We start from the raw sequence: 23,672 nt of genomic DNA, 5'->3' as shown, positions 1-23,672 counted from the left end.
TTCATGGAAGAATTTAGGGTGAGAAAGAGGGGGTCTGAGTTCCCCAAAACATGTGTGGATTCATCCTGGTCAAGCTGCCACCACCAATCATGCCCCGCATAGGGATAGGGAACTTTTGACCAGACAGGATAGGAGAGAGCCTTCCTCGCTTTCAGGCAAGCTGCCAAACCTGTTCACCCCTTGGGCTTCAGGCTACACCAGGGAGTCGCCCTGGCCAGTTGCCACCACTTGCCGGAGGGATACTAGAGATTGTCAGCTCGAAGACTGAAAAGAAAACTCTAAACTCTCATCCAACTGGGCAGCGGTCAGACGTCTTTCCACCAGGACCTTCTGCTCTGCCAGGCAGTGGCCCCAGCTAGGACTGTCAGTCGTCTCCAGGCCCAGACCCTGTTTGCCAAGAGGTTGGGGTTGAAGGGGGAGAAGGGGAGAGTTCCCTATATGGGCCACCAAAATATCATGGGTTGTGACTGGCTGGGGCTGGAATCCAAGGTGATAAAAGAATTTACCAAGACAGTTGTGAGTAAAGGAAGGCAGATTTATTAGAGAAAGCATGAAGATACATTGCAAGAGTGCAATGGGCAGCACAGCAGAGAAGGGGCTCTCTGCCAAGAGGCAGAGTCTGGAGGGAAGTTTTAAAGGGTCATGCTGGAGGGGACTACATGTGGATAAGGTGCGCCGATAAGCTCATGCTGCTAGGGCTATATGTGGAGCAAGATATTTGGGAACAGGATGTTGTACCAGTGGGTTGTTTGTGGTTAGCCGTTTCTCAGAGCAATTATTCTCCCCAACCTGGGGACCCTTCCTCATTGTTGCTTACTTATCAGGACTCCACATCCACCTCTTTTTTTGTTTGTTTGTTTGTTCGTTCATTTGTTTGTTTGTTTGTTAGAGATGGAGTCTCACTCTGTTGCCCAGACTGGAATGCAGTGGTGTGGTCTCGGCTCACTGCAACCTCCACCTCCCAGATTCGAGCAATTCTGCTGCCTCAGCCTCCAGAGCAGCTGGGACTACAGGTGTATGCTGCCACACTTGACTAATTTTTTGTATTTTATTTTATTTTATTTATTTATTTTTTGAGATAGAGTCTCACTCTGTCACCAGGCTGGAGTGCAGTGGCGTGATCTCGGCTCACTGCAACCTCTGCCTCCTGAGTTGAAGTGATTCTCCTGCCTTAGCCTCCTGAGTAGATGGGACTACAGGTGCACACCATAATGCCTAGCTAATTTTTGTATTTTTAGTAGAGAAAGGGTTTCACCATGTTGGCCATGATGGTCTCAGTCTCTTGACCTTGTGATCCACCCTCCCTGGCCTCCCAAAGTGCTGGGATTACAGGCGTGAGCCACCGTGCCCAGCCAATTTTTTGTGTTTTAGTAGAGACGGGATTTCACCATGTTGCCCAGGCTGGTCTCAAACTCATGAGCTCAGGCAATCCTCCCACCTCGGCCTCCCAAAGTGCTGGGATTACAGGCGTGAGTCACCGCACCCGGCCTTTTTTTTCTTTTCTTTTTTTTCAGACGGAGTTTTGCTCTTGTTGCCCAGGCTGGAGTACAGTGGCACAATCTCAACTCACTGCAACCTACACCTCCTGGGTTCAAGGTATTCTCCAGCCTCAGCCTCCCAGGTCACTGGGGTTACAGGAGCCCACCACCACGCCTAACTAATTATTTTTGTATTACTAGTAGAGACGAGGTTTCACTATGTTGGCCAGCCTGGTCTGGAACTCTTGACCTCAGGTGATTCACCTGCCTTGGCCTCCCAAAGTGCTTTGATTACAGGCATGAGCCACCATGCCCGGCCATCCACCTCTTGATATAATCACACTGGATCTTAGGTTCTAGCATATGAATTTTAGGAAAACACACATATTCAAACCATAGCAGATTTCAGTACTCCCCATCTACAAATTGATCTACAGATTCAATGCAATCCCATCAAAATCCTAGCTAGCTTTTTTTTTTTTTTTGACAAATTAATAAGCTGATGCTAAAATTTCTATGGAAATACAAGGCACCCAGAATAGCCAAAAGTCTTGAAAAAGAGCAAAGTTGGATAACTCATTCTTCATAATTTGAAAACTTACTATAAAGCTATAGTAATGAAGATAGTGTAGTATTGGCATAGGGATAGATGTACATTGATGGACCAGATGAGAGTCTAGAAGTAAATCCTCACATTTACAATCAATTGATATTTGACAAGGGTGTCAATTCAATTGAGTAAGAATGGTCTTTTTCATGAACAGTGATGGATCAACTGGATATCCAAATGCACAAAACAGAAAGTTGGATCTCTCCCTCATACCATACACAAATATTAACCCAAAATGAATTATAAACCTAAATGTAAGAGCTAAAATTCTAAAAGTCTTCAAAGAAAATATAGGAGTAAGTCTTTGTGACTTTGGGTTAGTCATAGACTTCTAAGATTTGACAGCAAAAGCACAAATTACAAATTAAATAATTAGGTGACTTGAACTTCATCAAAATTTAAAACTTGTTATGCTTCAAGTGATGTTATCAAGAAAGTGAAAGACAGCCAGGCATGGTGGCTCACACTTGTAATTCCAGCAACTCAGGGAGGATGGGGTGGGAGAATCTCTTGAGGTCAGGAGTTTGAGACCAGCCTGGACAACTTAATGAGACGCGTTTCTACAAAAAAAATTTAAAAATTAGCCAGGTGTGGTGACATGTTCCTGTAGTCTTGGCTACTCAGGAGAATGAGTTGGGAGGATAGCTTGAGCCTAGAAGTTTGTTGGTTGCAGTGAACTATGATCATGCCACTGAACTCCAGCATGGGCAACAGAGAGAGACCCTGTCTCAGAAATTTTTCTTCTACATGAATATTCATAGCAATATTATTCATAATAGCCAAAAAGAAGAAACAACCCAAATGGCCATCAACTAATGAACAGATAAAATGTGTTTATCCATACAATGGAGTATTCATTGGCAATACAAAAGGATGAATTACTAATTTATGCTACAATATGAATGATCCTTGAAAACATTATGCTAAATAAAAGAAGCCAGTCACAATAACCAACATATTATATGATTCCATTCATATCAAATGTTCAAGATTGGCAAATCTATAGGGAGAGCAAATGTATTAGTTGTTGCTTAAGGCCGGGGTGGTTTGGAGGAAATGGGGAGTGGTTGCTAATGGGTATGGCATTTTTTTTGCATGATGATGAATATGTTCTAAAGTTGATTGTGATGATGGTTGTATAACTCTGTGAAGGCACTAAAAATCATCAAAATGTACACTTTAAATTGGCAAATTATATGGTATGTGAACTATATCTCAATAAAGTCACTGTATCTTTTTTTTTTTTTCTTTAGATGGAGTCTTGCTCTATCGCCCAGGCTGGAGTGCAGCAGCACGATCTCAGCTCACTGCAACCTCTGCTTCCCGGGTTCAAGCAATTGTCCTGTCTCAGCCTCCCAAGTAGCTAGGATTACAGGCGAGCACCACCACACCTGGCTCATTTTTGTATTTTTAGTAGAGATGAGGTTTTGCCATGTTGGCCAGGCTGGTCTCCAACTCCTGACCTCAAGTGATCGGCCAGCCTCAGCCTCCCAAAGTCCTGGGATTACAGGTGTGAGCCACCGTGCCCAGCCGTGCTATATCTTTTTTTAAAGGGAGAGAAATTGGACAGTAACTGGAGGAAGAGGGTAGGTTTTGAGATTTTTTTAATGAGACAAAAATAATGAAAGCATGATATACTGAAAAGAATGATCCAATGCAAGGGGAAAACATTGCTGCTGAAGGAGTTAGAAGAGAAAATTTCTGGAACAATGTCCTTGTCGGTAGAGGTGATAGCATTTAGTGCTTAAGCAGAGGAATTGATCTTAGCTAAAAGTACAGACTACTAACTAGTACTAACTAGAGGTACACCATGCAGGTAAGTAAATGTGTTGGGAGCTTCAATTCTAATCCTTTCCATTTCTTTTTCAGTGAAACAGGAAGGAAGACGATGAGCTAAGAATAAAGATTGGAGAAAGATTTTCGAAGTTTGAGGTGGCCAAAGGCATAACATAGTTCTATAGGAGAGTGAGAGAATGAATTAATACAAGAAACGAAATGGTTGCTGAGCCACATTAAGAGCTCACTTGAAATCTGTGGTCACATTTAATTGAAAGGAAGACCACTCGGCATAGTTTTGTGGTTTTTTTCTAGCCATAAGCAGTTATATGGTGCAGGCATGACATAGGCAGACAGTTGGATTTAAACAAGATTGTGGTTTTGCCAAAAGGATACTACAAAGAGAAGAAGGACCAGTGAGCTGAGAAGTAATAGCCCTCACTTACAAGAGCTGAGGAGGAAATGAGACAGCCAAGTTTGAGTAAGAGCCAGAAAGTGTAAAGAATGGTCAGATAAGAGATTGAGGACATAGGGATTTTTTTTTTTCTACCATCAATCCTGAATACCAGAGGATTTTGGAATGGGTGAGTAACAGAATCAGAAAAGAGAATTTGCAGAGTCTCGAACATTTAGAATGTCATCAGATTCCTGGGCTTCTCATAGTGAGTCTCTTCAGCAGGTAAAAGGGCATGATGAGATTAGTACTGGTGGTTCCAAGTCAGATAGTGTGACAAGGCTGTCATGTTGGATAGGAGTGGGTTTGGGGATGGGAGCCCTTCCATGCAGATAAGAGGAAATAGCATCAGTGATCTTTTATTGTGTTTAGTAGTACTGGGCTCCATGCAAAATACCCTTCATGAATTAGCTTATTTATGCCTCACTCTTTCCTGTGAGGTAGGCATTATGTCCCCATTGGGCAACAAATGTGACACAGACTACCTTCAGTATTACAGTGGCCCAGGGTGGGCTGCAGCCATGGAAGGGAGGAAACACTACTGTGTGATTTCTTCCAATACTTCTTTTTTAAACAACCAATTTTCCTTTCTTAAAAATCACAAGACCATCACTTCTTTCTATGTAAGAAAACAAAGATAAATAACAACACAAAAACCAGCATTCAGCCTAGCCAATACTAAACCCGTTGCATATTTATTTCAGCCCTTTTTCGAATTAACAAATGTAGGCCTATTTAAAAAAAAAACATTTTAATAAGCTTTATTTCTTGGAGCAGTTTTGAGTTTATAGAAAAATTGAGCAGCAGTACGGAGGGTCCCCCCCGACACGCCCTGCCCGGCACCCCACACAGTTTCCCCTATTATTAACATCTTGCTTTAGTGCGTAGTACCTTTGTTACAATTGATGAACCAATATTGATAAATTAGTATTAACTAAGGTCCATCATTTACATTAGGGTTCACTTTTTGGGTTGTATAGTTCTATGCTATGGGATTTAACAAATGTATGTTTCATATCCACCATTACGGTATCATACAAAAGAGTTTTACTGCCCTAAAAGTCCCCTGTGCTCCATCCATTAATTCCTCTCCTCCTCCCCCATGGTAACCACTGGTCTTTTTACTGTCCTTATAGTTTTACCTCTTCCAGAATGTCATCTAGTAGGAAACATAGTCTTTCAGACTGGCTTCTCTCACTTAGGAATATGTATGTAAGTTTCTCTCATGTTTTCTCATGGCTTGTTAGCTCATTTCTTTTTATCAAATACTATTCCATTGTGTGAGTATACCACAGTTTGTTTATCCACTCTTTAAGGGGCATCTTCCTTCCTTTGTGGTTTTGGTAACTATGAATAAAGTTGTTTTGAAAATTCATGTACAGGTTTTTGTGTGGACATAAGCACTATTGCTGGATCACATGGCAAGACCATGTTTAGCTTTGTGACTGTACATTTTGCATTTCTACCAGCCATGAATGAGAGTTCCTGTTGCTCCACATCCTCACCAGCATTGGGTGTTGTCAGTGCAAAATGAGTAAAATGTAAAGCATTGGGTTTTGTCAGTGTTGAGTGTTATCATATGCAAAATGAGTAAAATGTTTTGCATTTTACTCATTTTAATAGGTGTATAGTGATAATTCATTGTTGTTTCAGTATACCAGTCCCTAATGACATCCTTCCATGTTCATATTTTTCATCTGTTTATCATCTTTGTATAGATCTTTTGCTTATATTAGGAAATTGAATTGTTTGTAATGCTTACTGTTGAGTTTTAAGAGTTCGTTGTATATTTTGCATGCAAGTCTTTTATCAGATTTGTATTTTGCATATATTTTCTCCCAGTCTGTGGCTTGTCTTTTCATTCTTTTAACAAGTCTATTATTATTATTATTATTATTATTATTTAGACACATGGTCTCACTATGTTGCCCAGGCTGGTCTCCCGAATAGCTGAGACTACAGACTACAACTGGCTTAAACAAACCTGTTATTTTGAACTACGTTAGTTCATTTACTAAACCATTTTTTATGTCAGAATAATATTTCATGGAATGAATATAGCAGTGTTTATTAACCAGTCTCTTACTGCTGGCTTTGTAGGTCAATTCTAATTTTTGATATTATCAACAGTAACGTGATGAACAGTCTTGTGACTAAAATCTTTGTGTGCAGTCTTGTCTTCTTAGCATACATTTCTAGAAGTGGTACAGTTGGATCAAAGGGTTTTTATGTTGTTGAAGCTTTTGATATTTATTAAAATTGTCCAACAGAAAATTTCTCCCAGTTTACGTCTTATTAGTAGAGTAAGGGAGAGCAGCTATTTTCCCAATCTCTTGTCAAGTAGGTATGATAACATGCTCTATTTACTTATTGAGATGGAGTCTTGCTCTGTTACCCAGGCTGGACTACAGTGGTGGCATCAAAGGCTCACTACAATCTCTGTCCCCTCAGGTTCAAGTGATTCTCATGTCTCACCCTCCCAAGTAGCTGGGATTACAGGTGCACGCCACCATGCCCGGCTAATTTTTTGGTATTTTTAGTAGAGATGGGGTTTCACCATGTTGGCCAGGCTGGTTTCGAACTCCTGACCTCAAGTGATCCACCCACCTCTGCCTCCCAAAGTGCTGGGATTACAGGCATGAGTCACCGTGCCTGGCCATAACATGCTTTAGAAATGGAAATGACTTCTTTTGCTCTTCCAAATATAAAATAACATGCTTATTCCATCATTTAAAATTATTTGCAAACTGAAAGATTAAAAACAGTATTTCATTATTTTAATTTGTATTTTTAAATTGCTAATGAAGTCAAACATTTTGTCAGAAAAAAATATATTATCTCTAGTGTCACTTAAATGACATGAATTTGATGGATATGTAACAGACAATAACTTTTTTTTTTTTTTTTTGAGATGGAGTTTTGCTCTTGTTTACCAGGCTGGAATACAGTTGTGCTATCTCAGCTCACTGCGACCTCCGCCTCCTGGGTTCAAGTGATTCTCTTGCCTCAGCCTCCCAAGTAGCTGGGATTACAGCATGCACCACCATGCCCAGCTAATTTTTTATATTTTTAGTAGAGACAGGATTTCACCATGTTGGCCAGGCTCGTCTCGAACTCCTGACCTCAGGGGATCCACCCACCTCAGCCTCCCAAAGTGCTGGGATTACAGGCATGAGCCACCATGCTTGGCTGACAACATTCTTAAAATAGCATTTATTGAGCACTTACTCCAGCATGGTATTTTGCCAGGTATTACATAAACATGTACGGAATAATCAATCCCTAACTGCTAACAAGTCACAGTCCAAGAAAGTCAACGACCGGTTTACAAATGGTTACTGAGTGCCTACTATTGCCTGGAACTACTTTTTATAATAACTTTATTAAGGCATAATTAATATACAACAAAGTGTACATACATACTTAAAGTATACAATTTGATAACTTCTAACGTAGGCATACAACTGTAAAACTATCACCACATTCAAGATATCCACCATCCTCAAAAGTTTCCTTGTGCATCTTTGTAATCCTAGCTAATTCTGGCTCCTCTGTCCTCTCACCATTTCCAGGCAATCACTTTTCGTTATCATATATTAATTTGCATTTTATAGAACTGTATATAAATTGAATCATGAAGTACATACTCTCAGGGAGCAGGGTCTGACTTCTTTGACTTAGCATAATTATTTTGAGAGTAATCTTTATTACATGTATCAACAATTCATTTCCTCTTCTTTTTTAATCCAGCTTGTGTGTGTCAGTGGTTTATTTCTTTCAACTGCTAGGTAGTAAACATAACACAATTTGTTTATCCATTCTTTTGTTGCTGGACATTTGGGCTGTTTCCAGTTTTTGGCTATTACAAATAAAGCTGCAATGAATATGTATGTGTATCTTTGAATGAACATATGCTTTCATTTCCCTTGAGAAATGTCTAAAAATTGTCTGGCTGGGGCATAAGGCAGATGTATGTTTAACTTTTTTAAAAACTGCCAAACTGTGTTCCAAAGTGGTTGTGCATTTATCTACCAGCAGGGTGTGAGAGTTCCAGTTGCTCCAAATCCTCATCAGTTCATATGGGTTAGTCTTCTTAATATTAGACATTCTAATAGGTGTGTAGTGTATCTTATTTTGTTTTAATTTGCATTTTCCCAATGGTCAATAATATTCAATATCTTTTTGTGGGCTTATTTGCTATCTGTATATTTTCTTTTGTAAAATGCATGTTAAAATGATTTCTTAAATTGGATTGTTTTCTTATGATTGAGTTTTGAGATTCCTGTGCATATTTTGGGTACAAGCACTTTATCAGGTATGTAATTTACAGTTACTTTTTTCCAAGTTTGTGGCTTGTCTTTTTATTCTCTTAACACTGTTTTTCAAGGAGAAAACATTCTTAATTTTAATGAAGTCCAATGTATCCATCCTTTTTCTTCTATGGATTGTGCTTTTGGTGTCAGACCTAATATCTTTGCTGGTCCAAGAGCTATGTCACAGAGCTGAGCAGCCATGACAGCCTATTTCAATGAACAAGACTGCAAGCTGTTGAACCCCAAGCGGGAGACCCTGACCCACATGCTGCTGGAGCTCACAAGATCACTTTTCAATAGGATGGATTTTGAAGACTTGGGGATGGTAGTAGATAGGAATCACCACCTGCCTCCACCAGCTGCCAAGGCAGTGTGGTTGGGAACCTCCCCAGGACAGTCATCAGGAGCTCTCAGTCTGAGAGACACACACAAGTGCCCCATGTGCTTGAGGAGGAGGCGACTGTCGTTGGGATGCCTTGCCATTAACTTTTCCATTCTAACTGCAATTTGCCCTGGCTAAGCAAGACAGATCTCTGTCCCTTGTGCTGCCAGGAGCTGTCCGCTAATAACGACACTTGTGAGGAGCACAGAGGAGATAAGGCTCAAAACAGCAGCAGCAGCACTGTCTGGAGAACCTCTACAGAGCCATGTACATATGAGGAGGCTGGGGCTAAGCGCTGGCTCTCTACAAAGTCCTCCTCTTACACCTTGAACTCTCATTAAAGGTTTCTTTACCCACAAACACAAGAAAATATCTTTGCCTAATCCAAGACGACAAAGATTTTACCCCATTTTTTTCTGATACATTTTAGAGTTTTAGGTTTTTACATTTAGATCTAGGACCTATACTTATTTTGAGTCAATTATTGCATATGGTGCAAACCATGGATCCGAGTTCATTTTATGTATATCCAATTGTTCCTGCACCATTTGTTGAAGAGATTATTTTTCTGCACTGACTTGCCTTTGTACCATTGTTGAAAATAATTGATCATATATATATGAGTCTATTTCTGAGACAAAACCCTTTTGAGGATTGTGTAGCACGGAGACTCATTAATCCTCTCTAACACTTGTGCCTCAATATTCTCTGCTGTTTCATCCATTCTTCTAGTTATGGTGTTAGCTGAAAGAGGAACATGTACCATCTTTTGAACAACAGCCTCTCCTAAAAGTTCATGACAAATGTCCTTAGCAGCAGGCAGGATCAACTCTTCACCAATACTAAAGGGCTTCTTAGCTTTAATAACGTGGTTAGCCACTAAGAACGATGCTCTCAGTACAGACACACTTAATGAAGTGGTGGCCTTCAATAATTACTTCTGTTCTCCGTGTTCATGTTTTTTCTTTAGAAAAACGCCAAAGACTTGTCTTTTAATGCAGGGTGCTTGGTCTCCAGGTGGTGAAGCAGTTTTGAAGTTTTCACGCTTCCTTGAATAAGCGGGTGATCACATAACATACAAAGTGGGCTTAAAGAATGTGAATCACCTGTTGCAATTAACCCATAATTTAAGTAGAACTTCTGGCATTTCCTTTTTTTTTTTTTTTTTTTTTTTTTGAGACACAGTCTCGGTCTGTCACCCAGGCTGGAGTGCAGTGGCACAGTCTCGGCTCACTACGACCTCTGCCTCCTGGGTTCAAGAGATTCTACTGCCTCAGCCTCCTGAGTAGCTGAGATTACAGGCACGCACCACCATGCCTGGCTAATTCTTTTTTTTTTTTTTTTGGAAACATGGGTTTCACCATGTTGGCTAGGCTGGTCTCAAACTCCTGGCCTCAAGTGATCCACCTGCCTTAGCCTTCCAAAGTGCTGGGATTACAGGTGTGAGCAACCACACCTAGCCTGGTATTTTCTTTTAAGTGCAGCTTTTCTTGCTGGCAGTCTTAGAGTCTTCTGCTCATCACTGGGTCTCTCTGACTTTTCAAAGAAGCTCTCCAGTGATGTTTGCTTTTACTCATTTTAGCTAGGGTTAGCTTGTGGCTCACCAAAACTGTGACTGAGACAAGTGTGCAGTGCAGGAAGAGACATGGACAGAAGTGGTAAACAAAATAATGGGCAGGCCATGCACAAACTAAATTAAGTGTCGGATTCTGACTTAAAACTTGCCACCAGATACAGCTGTGCAATTGAAATACATCAACTCACTTGCCTCTATAAGTCTGCCACCAGATGCAGCTTAATTGTCACTTGCCACTCACTGATAGGGTTTTGATATGAGTCTGCAGGCAACTGTTTTATTTTGGTCTCTGTGCAGTCAACCCTCTCTGCTAATGTTAATCTGTATTTGCGGTCACTCCCCAGCAACAAAATACCTACCTCCTAGCAATGCTGCCTCAGCTCCACCTCAGATCATCAGGCATTAGATTCTCATAAAAAGCATACAACCTAGATCCCCTGCACGTGCAGTTCACAGTAGGGTTCGTGCTCCTATGAGAATCTAATGCTGCTGCTGACCTGAGAGGAGATGGAGATCAGGTGGTAACGCAAGTGATGGGGAGTAATGCAAGTGATGGAAGATAAAAATATAGATGAAGGTTTGCTGGCTAGCCTGCCGCTCACCGCTTGCTGTGTGGCCCAGTTCCTAACAGGCCATGGACAGTACTGGTCAGTGCCCCTGGAGGTTGGGGACCCCTGCTCTGCCTAATGCCCCTTATCTATGGGGTCTTCCAATTTGGTGAGAACAGAAATTATTCCTGGTTTGTACGTGCTCCACGTATTCTTCCCTTCACACTTTCAGGTGATTCTTCCCCTGGCCTTAGGGTGCTTTGTCACATGCATGTACTGATACGTGCACAGCTGAAGAGCTGAGATCTTTTGCAGATCTCTGAGGTTCTCTCTGTGCATTTATTTTCTCTCTGGTACTCTGCTCTACAAACTCCAGCTGCCTTGGCCACTCTGGAATTTCGACTTTGTCTCCTCAACTCAGGGACACCACAGAACCTCCCAGGATCCTCCTCCCTCTGCCATGGTCGGGAAACTCTTTCTAACTAGTAATATTGGGCTATTGCAGTACTCACCTTGTTTGTTTCCCAACTCAGTGTCTACTGTCCTTGGTTGTCTGATGTCCTATGTCTTGAAAACCAGGGTTTCATAAACTTTGTCTGGGTTTCCAATTATTGAAGATAGAAGGGTATGTCTTTTCCCTGTCATTCCATCTTGGTTGGTGGGGAAAGCCTGCCTGGCATTCTTCTAAGTGCTGGATCTATTGGAAGTGAACAAAACGGACAAAGTCCTCGGCTTCAAACAGCTTACATTCTAGAAAGAAAATGCAGACAATAAATACATGAAAAAAATTAATATGCATAAATGAATGTTTTCTGAAAATAAGTGCTGTTGACGAAATGGTAACAGGCCTCTCTGGGGAGGTGACATTTGAGGAGATGAATTACAAGAAGGGAATTGTCACTGGAAGAGCTAAGATAAGAGTGTTCTAAGATAAGGAGATATGACAGCTCCAAATGCTCCAAAACAGAAATAAGTCTGGCTCGCTTGATGGGGCAGATGAGGTCAGGGTGGCTGGAGCATAGTTGAGGTGGTAGATGAAGTTTGCACAGTAAGTTAAGCTCAGAGTAAAAAGGGCCTTACAGATTGTTGTTCCAAATATCCATTGCTACATACAAATACCCCAGAATTTAATGGGTTAGAACATACAACAATAATTCATTTTGCTCGTAAATCTAGGGGGTGCTTGCTGTCCGCTAGGCAGCTCTTAGGATCTCTGATATGGTTGTCTTCAGGTGGTGGCTGGGGCTGGGGTCATCTCAACACTTCTTCATTCACAAGTCTGGAGCCTGGAGTAGGTAGAAAAACAACTGGAGGCTGGAATATTTCTGGCTCATTGGCTATCTTCTTTGTTCTCTTTGTGGTCTCTCCACGTACACATAGGATAGCCTAACTTCTTACATGGTGGATGAAATCTTTTCCAGCAAGTATCTCAAGAGAAACTGCCAGAAGCTGCAGGGTATTTTCAAATCTAGCCTTGAAAGTCACCGTGTCACCTGTATCGCATTCGGTTTATCAAGGCAGTCACCAAGACCCACCCACATTCAAGGGGAGGAAATATAGACTCAATTAATTTCTTCTTGGGAGAATGTCAAACAGTGTGCAGACATGTTTTAAAGCCACCACAGTCATGGCAAAGAGTTGGGATTATATCATTCCAAGGGAAAGCCATTGGTGGATTTTTTTTTTTTTTTTTTGAAACAGGGTCTTGCTCTGTCACCCAAGCTGGAGTATAGTGAATCGATCATGGCTCACTGCAGCTGCAACCTCCCAGGCCCAAGCAATCCTCCCACCTCAGCCTCCCGAGTAGCTGCAAGTACAGATGTGCACCACCATGCCCAGCTAATTAAAAAAAAAAAAAAAAAAAAAACTTTTTGTAGAGACAGGGTCCCACTAGGCTTGGATTTTTAAAAAGAGAATGACGTGCAATGATATACAATTTTAATCAACTGCTCCATCAGGATTACTAGATACAAGATAAGATAATCAATTAGCATTTTTATATACCAGCAAAAACAATTAGAAATTAGTCAGATGTATTGGTGCATGCCTGTAGACCCAGCTACTTGGGAGGTTGAGGCAGGAGGTTTGCTTGAGCCCCTGGAGGTTGAGGCTGAAGTGAGCCAAGTTCACACCACTGCACTCCAGCCTGGGTGACAGGGCAAGACCCTGTCTCGAAAGGAAAAAAAAAGAAAGAAAAGAAAATTTTAAAATGATACCACTTATAAAAACATTTTAAAAAACTCAACTACCTAGGAATAAACTGAACAAAAATGTGTAAGACCTTTATGAAGTAAATTATGTAACTTTATTGAGAGACTACAGACTAAATAAATGAAGGTTTATACCATTTCCAAGGACTTTAAGGGTGATTATTGTACAAATGTCAGTTCTCAAATTGGTCCATAGATTCAAGGCAATACCATTCAAAATAACCACAGTTTTTTCTGTAGAACTTGACAAACTAATTCTAAAATGTATATGAGAATGCAAAGGATTAAGAATAGCAAGCTACTCTTGGAGGAGGAGGAGGAAAAGCAAGAGGGTGAGAAGGAAGCACTTGCTGTACTTGACATAAGACTTATTATAAACTCACAGTAATTAAAGCAGTATGATATTATCACAAGCAACAAAAACAGAAAAATGGATAGACAAATAGACCGATGTAATAGAAGAAAGAGCCCAGAAACACACCCCTGCATATAGAGATACTTGTTTTATTTTTTTGTTTTTGTTCTTGGTTTTTTTTGTTCGTTTGTTTTGAGATGGAGTTTCACTCTTATTGCCCAGGCTGGAGTATAATGGTGCTATCCCGGTTTACTGCAACCTCCGCCTCCGAGGTTCAAGCAATTCTCCTGGCTCAGCCTCCTGAGTAACTGGGATTACAGGCATGTGCCACTACGCCCAGCTAATTTTTTGTTTTTTTAGTGGTGATGGGGTTTCTCCATGTTGGTCAGGCTGGTCTTGAACTCCCGACCTCAGGTGATCCGCTTGCCTCGGCCTCCCAAAGTGCTGGGATTACAGGCGTGAGCCACTGCGCATGGCCCAGCCACTTGGTTTATGTCAAAGATGACATTACAAAAAAGGGAAGGAAAGGATTGTCTTTCCAATAAATGGAGTTGGAATAATTTTGTATTCACATGGAAGGAAGGAAAGAAGTGAGTGAGGGAGGGAGGGAGGGAGGAAAGGAGGGAAGGAGGGAAAGAGGAAGAGAGTTGTAGAAATACTTGGACATATGACCTGGGAGATGTGTACAAGAATGTTCATAGCAGCATTATTCATAATATCCCAAATTTGAGACAACCCAAAAGTTCAACAGTAGAATGGATAAATAAAATGTGGTATATCTGGCTGGACATAGTGGCTCACACCTATAATCCCAGTACTTTGGGAAGTGGAGGTGGGAGGATTACTTGAGCCCAGGAGTTCAAGAGCAGCCTAGGCAACATAGTAAGATCCTGCCTTACAAAAATGTTAAAAATTAGCCAGGTGTGGTGGTGCACACCCGTAGTCCCAGCTACTTGGGAGGCTGAGCTGGGAAGATCACTTGAGGCCAGGGAGGTTGAGGCTGCAGTGAGTCGTGACTGTGCCACTACACTCCAACCTGGGTGACAGAATGAGACACTGTCTCAAAAGAAAAAAAAAAATGACATATCCACAAAAGAGCATTTTATAGAAAAAAAAATGAACAACCTACAGCCTCATACACATACATAATTTTTTTTTTTTTGAGATGGAGTTTTGCTCTTGTCACCCAGGCTGGAATGCAATGGCACGATCTCTGCTCACTGCAACCTCTGCCCTCAGGTTCAAGCAGTTCTCCTGCCTTAGCCTCCCGAGTAGCTGGGATTACAGGTGCCCACCACCATACCTGGCTAATTTTGGTATTTTTAGTAGGGATGGGGTTTCACCATGTTGGCCAGGCTGGTCTCGAACTCCTGACCTCAGGTAATCTGCCTGTCTCCGCCTTCCAAAGTGCTGGGATTACAGGCGTGAGTCACCGTGACTGGCCTGAACCTTAATTTTTTAAAGTAATATTCAATTAAGCAGACACAATACATAATACATAATTTCATTTATAAAAAGTTCAAGACCAGGGAAAACTTTAGTATTTAGCAATGCATTATAAAATAATGAAGCTATAAAGAAAGACAAGTCAGGAGTGTGGTTATCTTTATAAGGGAGATGAGGGTAATATTGGGAAGGGGTGAGTGGGGCAAGACCTCTAGAGTTTTGGAAATATTCTGTTTCTTGATCTGGATGGTGCTTATGTGGTATTTGCTTTATAATAATTCATATAATTGTACATATATGTTTTATGTACTGCTCTATATGCATATTTCACCCAAAAAAAAGTTTTTAAAAACCAAGTTCACTGTGACTACTGTGTAGGCAGGCAAGTGTATAGGCAGGAAGTCCAGTTGTTGAGTAAAGACAGGGTGGAGGCTTGGACTAGGGTTGAGAAGTGGTCAGATTTAGGAAATATTTCAGAGATAGAAGTAATAGGACTTGATGTGGAATGTGAAGCGAATAACAAAACAAATACACTGACTCATAAAACATAAGGCTAGAGCACGCAACAGAATTAACAAAGCTTTTGAAACAGAAAACATGAATGTGAGGTGCTAGGTTGTGTGAGTAGGTATTAGATGGAGGACTTCTGTCCAACTACCTCAGGGAAGACATAGAAAAGCTGGAAAAACCAACACTTGACACAGATTGTGCAGGAAATGAATGAAGGATGATATAATTAAAGGGAGTAGTTGACAGTTTACAGGTTGAAGATGAGTATGTATTGTTTTATTCTCTTTTGCACATTATATTATTTTCAAGACATTTCATACATTACTTCTCAAATGATTTTTATTTACTTATATCATTTAGATCCACAATTAAAGGCGTACCACACTACTTCAAACACAGTAGGCATTCCATAAATTGACTGGGCTATGAAGTCTTGAGCAGGCACCTCACACATCCCCCAAAATCCAGCATCAGCCATGGTAAGCCAATATGACAAATACATGATCGTGGCTATTTGGCAGTGCCTATATAGTATGCAATAAATACTAATAACTTTTACAGTATTCGCTTAGTTTTAACTTTAGGATGTGGCTGGGAATTTCATTTTTGTTACAACTTTTTATCATTACATAGACTGATGGGTATGGGAATGAGGTGGGGAAGGGGTAATACAGAAATAATGATTAGAAACAGAAGTTTGTGGGAAGGGAGACTTCTCAACCAAGCCATTCTATTTAGGAAGTCTTCCCATATGATTCAGGGTTGATTTGAGAATCATCCAAAACTAGGCAATAGTGATGACAGCAATGTCCTGTCTGGAGTGTCTGCTGCAAAGACACCAGCTGCAGCCAGGCTGTGTGCTCCAGAGAACCAGCTGGAGCAGAGAACAGGCGGGAGCCCTGCCCCCTTCCAAGATGGCAGGGCAGGAGCCCCGCCCCCCCAGCACAGCTGCAGCCACCCAGCCACAGCTGCAGACCTGGGCATCCCTGTACTCTCAGAGACCTCGGAAGCTCCTGCCCCTGCAGGCTCCGAAGTGCCTGATCCCACTGCCTGGCCTCTCCCCACTCCCCATGCCCACTTGGATTTTGGAGCAAAGTTGAGGCCGAGCCCAGGTGCTGTTGCGACCTGGCCAGGTGTGCTTGCGCTTAGGGCAGTGCTGACATGCCAGCCCCCTACTGCCTCAGCCCCCTTTGGACTTTGGACACTGACAAGCATGGGAGGGAGGCTGAGGGCAGCTCAGTGTGGGCCTGCAGACACCCCTTAACACAAACAGCCTGGGTGCCATGGGTGCTGCGGACAGCAGGTTGACAGTGGCAGGAGGTAGTCTCCTGGGTAGAAAGGGGTAGGTCTCGATGAAGCCCCCACCTTCAAACCAGGGACAACCTGAAGCCTGGGGGCTGGGCTGCCAGTTCTGTGGACCAGAGTGAGAAGTTACCACACTTTTTCTGGGCCCACCTATGGCCACCAATGGATCAATCAGCATGCACTTTCTCCCCTCTGAAGCCCATAAACACCAAGGACTCAGCCAGACTCAGGCAGACAACAGGATGACCTGCTTGCAGATAGGATCTACCCACTCCAGTTCTCCTCTCCACTGAGAGCTGCACTCATTGGGACAACCTGCCTGCAGAAAGGAGTCATCCACTTTGGGTCTTCTGAGAGCTGTACTGTCACTCAATAAAGCACCTCTTTGCCTTGCTCATCCTCCAATTGTCTGCATACCTCATTCTTCCTGGATGAGGGACAACAATTTGGGACCTGCTGAACGGTGGAAGTGAAAGAGCTGTAACATAAATAGGGCTGAAATACACATCTCATTTGCCATGTTGTGGATGACAAGGAGAGAAGAGAGGAGAGAAGAGCCGTGGCTCTTTGGGAAGCCCAGACCTAGGAACTCCCCAAGCCAGGGCTGTGACACCCTCTTTGGGACTCTGCAGTTCCTGGTGTCTCCAAGCTTCTGGGAGCCACCACATTCCCTGGTACCAGCAGTGGAAGCTGCTTGCGGTATGCCTGGTCCAGCTGCGGCCTCACAGGGAGCCAGTGCCCATGCTGGCTCCTGGAGCTGCCCAACCTGTCCTAGCTGATGTGCTATGTGCAGTGGCCAGACCCCACACTCGCTCACTCATGCACCCCTTGCTGTCTGTGCCTGGCTTACCCTTGGCAGGCATGGGATCCGGGCTGGTAGCATGAGCTGAGTGCAGCCTGCCAGGCTGAGTGGGCAGAAGGAGCCCAGTGGGCCCAAGCAAAACTTGGGCAAAGGCACCACCAGCCACAGAGATTTCTGGCTGGCAAAACGACATCCCAAGGATCCCATGATAATAGGAGGAGGGTTTTTTTTTGTTTGTTTTTGGTTTTTTTCCCAGACTTGTGGGACAATGAGATAAGGTTAAAGTGGTAATTTAAAAACTCTTTGGAGGGCTGGGTGCAGTGGCTCATGCCTGTAATCCCAGCACTTTGGGAGGCTAAGATGGGGTATCACTTGAGTCCAGGAGTTCGAGACCAGCCCGGGCAACATGGTGAAAGCCCGTCTCCACAAAAAATACACAAATTAGCCAGGAGTGGTGGCACATACCTGTGGTCCCAGCCACTTGGAAGGCTGAGGTGGGAGGATCGCTTGAGCCTGGGAGCAGAGGTTGCAGTGAGCTGAGATCACACTACTGCACTCCAGCCTGGGTGACAGAGTGAGACCCTGTCTCACATACACACATACAACTCTTTGGAATCTCTGATTTAGTATATGATTTAGGCACAACTCTCCCTTTCATACACAGCAAATACCTTATGACATTAAAAATTTTATCACTGGGCTGAATGAGAGTTAATTTTGATAGATGTTTCAGATTCTATTACAGTCCTCACACAATGTCTACTGTGAACCAGGCACCGTTCTAAGGACTTTACCTATATTAACTCAGTTCTCTCTACAATGCTGTGACGTAATCCTCATTTTATAGATGAAGAAAACAAGGTACTGAGAGCTTGGTTAAGTAACTTTGCTAAGGTCACAGAACTGGAATTTGAAGCCAGGCAATCTGACTTTAGAGTCCATATTAACTGAGGTGCTAGATTGCATATTTCTTTGGAAAAAAGGGAAGAGGATATCATACATTCAGGAACTTCCTTAGGCTTCTTCTGTTAGCTTATAAAACTATGGTCGCATTTTCACATGACTTACGAAGACAATTATCTCCTCCTCTACTTTATCCCTATTGCTTAATCCTTTGGCTTTTTAGTAACACCCAATGGTAGTCATTCTCTCCAGTGAGTCTCAGAGTTAAAAAATTTAGCTGGTCTCAATGATACATTGGACTTTGGGGACTCGGGGGCTCAGGGGTAAGGGGGGGTAGTGAGGGACAAAAGACTACACATTGGGTACAGTGTACATTGCTCAGGTGCACCAAAATCTCAGAAATCACCACCAAAAACCTTATTCATGTAACCAAACACCACTTGTTATCCCCAAAAATCGATTGAAATAAAACAATAATTTAAAAAAGCACATAACCCCCCCAAAACGTAGCTGACCTCAGCTTAAAAAAAACCATACATTTGTTATTTTTAAAAATATTGCATAGTTTATTCGCATTCATTGGTCAGCATCCTCAGTTATGTCTGCTTTGAAAGAAAAAACTGCTGAAGTTTTTAAGTTAATGATCCAGGATATACAATTAAGATTTTCAGCTTTGAAAAATATGGAAATACGGTACAGCTGTGTACTGGATGTGCCGTGCTACTGTTAAGTTTCAGTACTTTAAGGAACGTTCAGGACTGACTAATACACTAATTCATTCCCAGAGGTCACTGAGCTGTCATAATTGACAGTGTTCCTTGAGTATGAAAAACCGGGAAAACGATGCAACTTCCAAACGAGGGAGAATGGAGAATGGTATTGGAAAGTAACTTTTCTGCTGGGCTCAGGAGTTTTTACATGCTCAAGCTATAGACAACTGTACCAACACAATAAAGACTAATGTAATCTAACTATTCTACAAACGGTCACACCTACCCAGACTAACTGGAAAACTGTAGTTTATAACTGGAATTAAACAGTTGCTGTTCTTTAATTAATGAGATTGGGGTTCTTGAAAAGCTACAGCGTACGAACTCTACCCTGGTCCACATCTGCTTTTTAAAGCCCTCCCCAGAACCGCTCTCCCTTCAGCCTTGGTGCCTTCCCGGATATACCCTCCAGAAGCTTCCGTGGTCCCCATCCTGGACGTCAGCCTCTGCACCTAGAGGCCGGCTTAGAGGGAAGACGGGCAGAGGCGGGGGAGACAGGAAAGAGAGAAGCGGTCAATTCCTCCTTAACTCCGGGCCCCCTCGCGGGCCTCACCCCTCCTCCCGGGGGCTGAGATTGGAGAGGAAGTGGGAAGGCTCCAATCTGTTCCTCACTCCAGCGCCCTCATGCCCCCACCCTTCTCTTCAGCTCGGGGCTTCGGCGCGCCTCGTCCCCGCCATTCGCCCCGGGAGAGGAGCGGGCGGCGTGGGAGGGCTCGCGGAGAAAGGCCCAGGGGGGTAGACGACCTCACTCCGGCAGCCACATCCTCGGCAGCAGGGACCCGGAGCCATCCGCCCGCGGGCGAGCCAGGCCCGAGGGCAGCCCCGGAGACCGCGGTGGCCGGATGCGCGGGCGCGTCACTTCCGGGCGGTGCAGCGGCGGCCGCTTGGAAGATGGCTGCGCCCTGTGGCTCGGAGCTGCCCGCCAACTCGCCGCTAAAAATCCCGAAGATGGAGGTGCTCTCCCCGGCTTCTCCTGGTGGCCTGAGCGACGGAAATCCATCGCTGTCCGACCCTTCCACGCCTCGGGGTGCCTCCCCGCTCGGGCCGGGCAGTGCGGCGGGCTCGGGGGCAGCGGCGTCCGGGGGTCTCGGGCTGGGGCTGGGGGGCCGCAGCGCCGCCTCGTCCTCGGTCTCCTTCTCCCCTGGTGGCGGCGGTGGCGGGGCTGCGGCAGCCGCCGCCGCCGCTTGCCGGGGCATGTCGTGGACGCCGGCCGAGACGAACGCGCTCATCGCAGTGTGGGGCAACGAGCGGCTGGTGGAGGCGCGGTACCAGCAGCTGGAGGGAGCCGGCACGGTGTTCGGCAGCAAGGCCCCCGGGCCAGCCATGTACGAGCGCGTGTCCCGGGCCCTGGCCGAGCTGGGCTACGAGCGGACCCCGTCCCAGTGCCGGGAGCGCATCAAGGTAACCGGCCGCCCGGCCTGGGGCAGCGAACCAGAGGCAGAGAGAAGGCGGGGAAGCGGGCCTCGGGGGCAGGGGCCGGTCTGAGGGCAGGGCTCCCCTCCGGGGCCCGGTGGGCGATTCGCATCTCCTCCGCCTTTTTCTTCTCTCCCTGGGAAGGGGGCTTTTTCCAGATGGCCGCCAGCCCGTAGGTTTCCTGAGTTTGAAGTTGGGCGTGCCTGCCGCCGCCCCTCTTTCTTGCCAATTGAGGATGTTCCTGCGCTCTGAAGTTGGTAGTTTCTCATTGTGCGCCGTGCGGCAGTCCCCGTGCCGCGGGCGCCTCTTGCCCCCACCGCCGGGGCCCCTCGCTTTGTTTCAGACGGAGGGGCTCCCAGGCAGAGGCTTACCGGCCGGGGCGGGATTGAGGAAGGGCAGAAGTGGGGGCATTGAGCCCCCAGTGTAGGAATATTTAATAAGTGGCCGTAGCGGAGCCATAGAAAAAGCGCCTTGGGACGACTGGCCTTTGTGTCAGTCGCTTTGCTTCTATCTTGAGCTACGAAGGACGAGTAAGACTAGAGATGCTTTGGAGAATTGGAAAGGCTTGATTGTAGCCAGATTGTGTATTGTTACCGTGGAGTTAGTGGACACCATCAAAGTTAGCTTGGCCAAGAGTTGGTCTGGAATTTGGATTGTCGATGCCTCCAGAGTTAAGATTGGCTTGAGGCCCTGCGGTTTCTTAGGAAGCTCCTTCAGGAAAGCCAGTTTTTCCCTGCTTCAGTTACTGTGCCGGATGTGGTGACAAGTAGAACTCTCAGTGTGCATCTGGCCATCCTTGTGTACCTGCATGTTTAAATGCAGAGGCTTAATTTGGGCTAGAAATCTTAGCCAGGTTAAGATTTTGCTACTACTACTGACTAGGCGTTCATATTTGTATTATTGGCAGATAAGGAGTTGTATTTTAGTTAAGCTCATTTCCTCATTGTAGTGGCTGCTAAAAAGATTGTGGTAGGATTCTCCCAGGTTTTACTGAACTGCTTATACTACTTAGTCCTATTATCTGTGCACTTCTTTTCTGATACAGCTGGCACTTTTTCTGGGAACTTCTTGAGGGGGGATAAAAGCCACCAAGAACAATCATAAATAAGAATGATCACACTAAAGAACAAGAATAAAGTCTAATAGGCGCAATCATGAGTTAGAGTAAGCTAAAGGAGGGAAATTGCACCAAAGTTCTCCAGGTCTTGGCTCCAGTAGTATTCCTTTAGGGATGTTGTTGCTTAGAAAACTTGGTCCAGAAACTAAGATATTTAAAACCTTCTATTGTTCAAGCAATTTGCCACGCATTAATTACTCCATTACTAATTCAAATTAGTGTATTTGATAACATGTATCTTTGGGACTTAAGTTCTCTCTTTTTTTTGACAAGGACATTAAAGTAGTAGCTAACAGGACAAGGCTACTCTTCTCTGAATCTCATTTGTTCTATTCAAAGTCATTAAGGTTAAATCTTAACATTTATTTATGTATATTTAGAGACAGGATCTAAGTCCTCCTGGGCTCAAACTCTCCCTTTCTTGCCTAACCTGAAGAACTCCTGGGCTCGAACAATCCTCCCCAGTAGCAAGGACAGGCATGCCTCACCACACCTGGCTCCTTAAAAGAAATTTTTTTTTTTTTTTTTTTTTTTAGAGGCAGGGTCTTCTACGTTGCTCAGGCTGGTTTTAGTTCCATGGTCTCAAGCTGTCCTGCCTCAGTCTCCCAAAGCACTAGGATTACAGGCGTGAGCCACTGTGCCCAGCCAAGGTTTAATTTTGGGGAGAGTTTTTGTACTGTCTTGGTTAGCGTGTATCCATGACCTTTTCTTGAGTTAGAAGTGCACTTTAGGCATTTTAAACTGTTTTAGCTCAATTAATTTCTGTCTGTAGAAACTTCCCAATCACACAGAAAAAGTGTGTTGTGAAAACGTCACTGAATATAAATCTCTCCATAAAATTGTTTCTCAACCAGGGAATATCTAATTGGGTTGTTTCATTGTCCAGTTATGAGAAGGATAACTTAAAGCAAGAAAAAGAGATTTATCTTACTTGAATAATTTTGAATAATTTTTAAAAGAGGATCGACTTACCTGTGTCCAGACAGGTAAAACCAAGTTGACCTCAAGCTCTTAGGATATTTTGAGAATGTGCTGATGAGTATGGGTTCTCTGATCCATTGTAGCTCTTAACAAGGAGGGCAGATAACTGTTTTGTGTTTTAAAGTGCTCTACTCTTTATGTGATTTCAATCAACCCAGACTTTTTCATTAGTAAGTTTTCATTCGTTGAGTTTTCCTGCCAGATTGATAAGCTAAGGACAGGTTCTGGTCTCTCTTATTCACTGCTGTACTAGCATATAGTAGACACTACATTTTTTGAATTTGTTTTAAGTTTATTTTTAATGGAGACAGGGCTTTGCTGTGTTGCCTAAGCTGGAGTGCAGTAGTGTGATCATAGCTCACTGCAGCCTTGAACTCCTGGACCTAAGTGATCTTCCCGCCTCAGCTTCCTGAGTAGCTAGGACTATAGGCGTTTACTACCACGCCCAGCTAATTTTTGAATTGTGTATTTTTATTTTTTTAGAAACAGGATCTCACTGTGTTGCCTAGACTGGTCTCAAACTGCTAGGATCAAGTGATCCTCCTGCCTTGGCCTCCCAAAGTGCTGGGATTATAGGCGATAGCCACCACACCCGGCCTTATTTAATTAATTCACCAAATGAAGTCTAGAAAGAGAATTTTGGAAAATATAAAAATCTGCAGCAGTATTATTCAATAATACTGCTGTTTAACGCAAAAACAGACTCTGGAACCCAGTCTGAAG

The 23,672-nt window shown here is 43.7% G+C and overlaps 1 protein-coding gene and 1 long non-coding RNA gene across 6 annotated transcripts in view; one reads left to right on the top strand and one right to left on the bottom strand.

Moving 5' to 3' along the window:
* Nucleotides 1-20,305: 20,305 nt before the first annotated feature.
* MSANTD2 (Myb/SANT DNA binding domain containing 2) overlaps nt 20,306-23,672 on the top strand; it is a 33,407-nt gene continuing 30,040 nt past the window's right edge. For all 5 annotated transcript variants that reach the window (XR_012423845.1, XR_012423843.1, XR_012423844.1 and 2 more), the window contains exon 1: nt 20,306-20,839. Coding sequence is in view for 2 of the 5 variants with exons in the window: in XM_005580034.5 (XP_005580091.2) it covers nt 20,330-20,839 (510 nt within the window). In the remaining 3 variants the exon portion in view is untranslated. The remainder of the gene's footprint in view (nt 20,840-23,672) is intronic.
* LOC102121800 (uncharacterized) overlaps nt 21,519-23,672 on the bottom strand; it is a 35,349-nt gene continuing 33,195 nt past the window's right edge. The window contains exon 3 of the long non-coding RNA XR_012423848.1: nt 21,519-21,655. This is a non-coding gene — a long non-coding RNA (uncharacterized lncRNA). The remainder of the gene's footprint in view (nt 21,656-23,672) is intronic.

Source organism: Macaca fascicularis, chromosome 14 (assembly GCF_037993035.2).
Source record: "Macaca fascicularis isolate 582-1 chromosome 14, T2T-MFA8v1.1".
Taxonomy (NCBI): Eukaryota; Metazoa; Chordata; class Mammalia; order Primates; family Cercopithecidae; genus Macaca; species Macaca fascicularis.
Note: the sequence above shows the minus strand (reverse complement) of the source record. Positions and strands in the feature narration are given on the sequence as shown.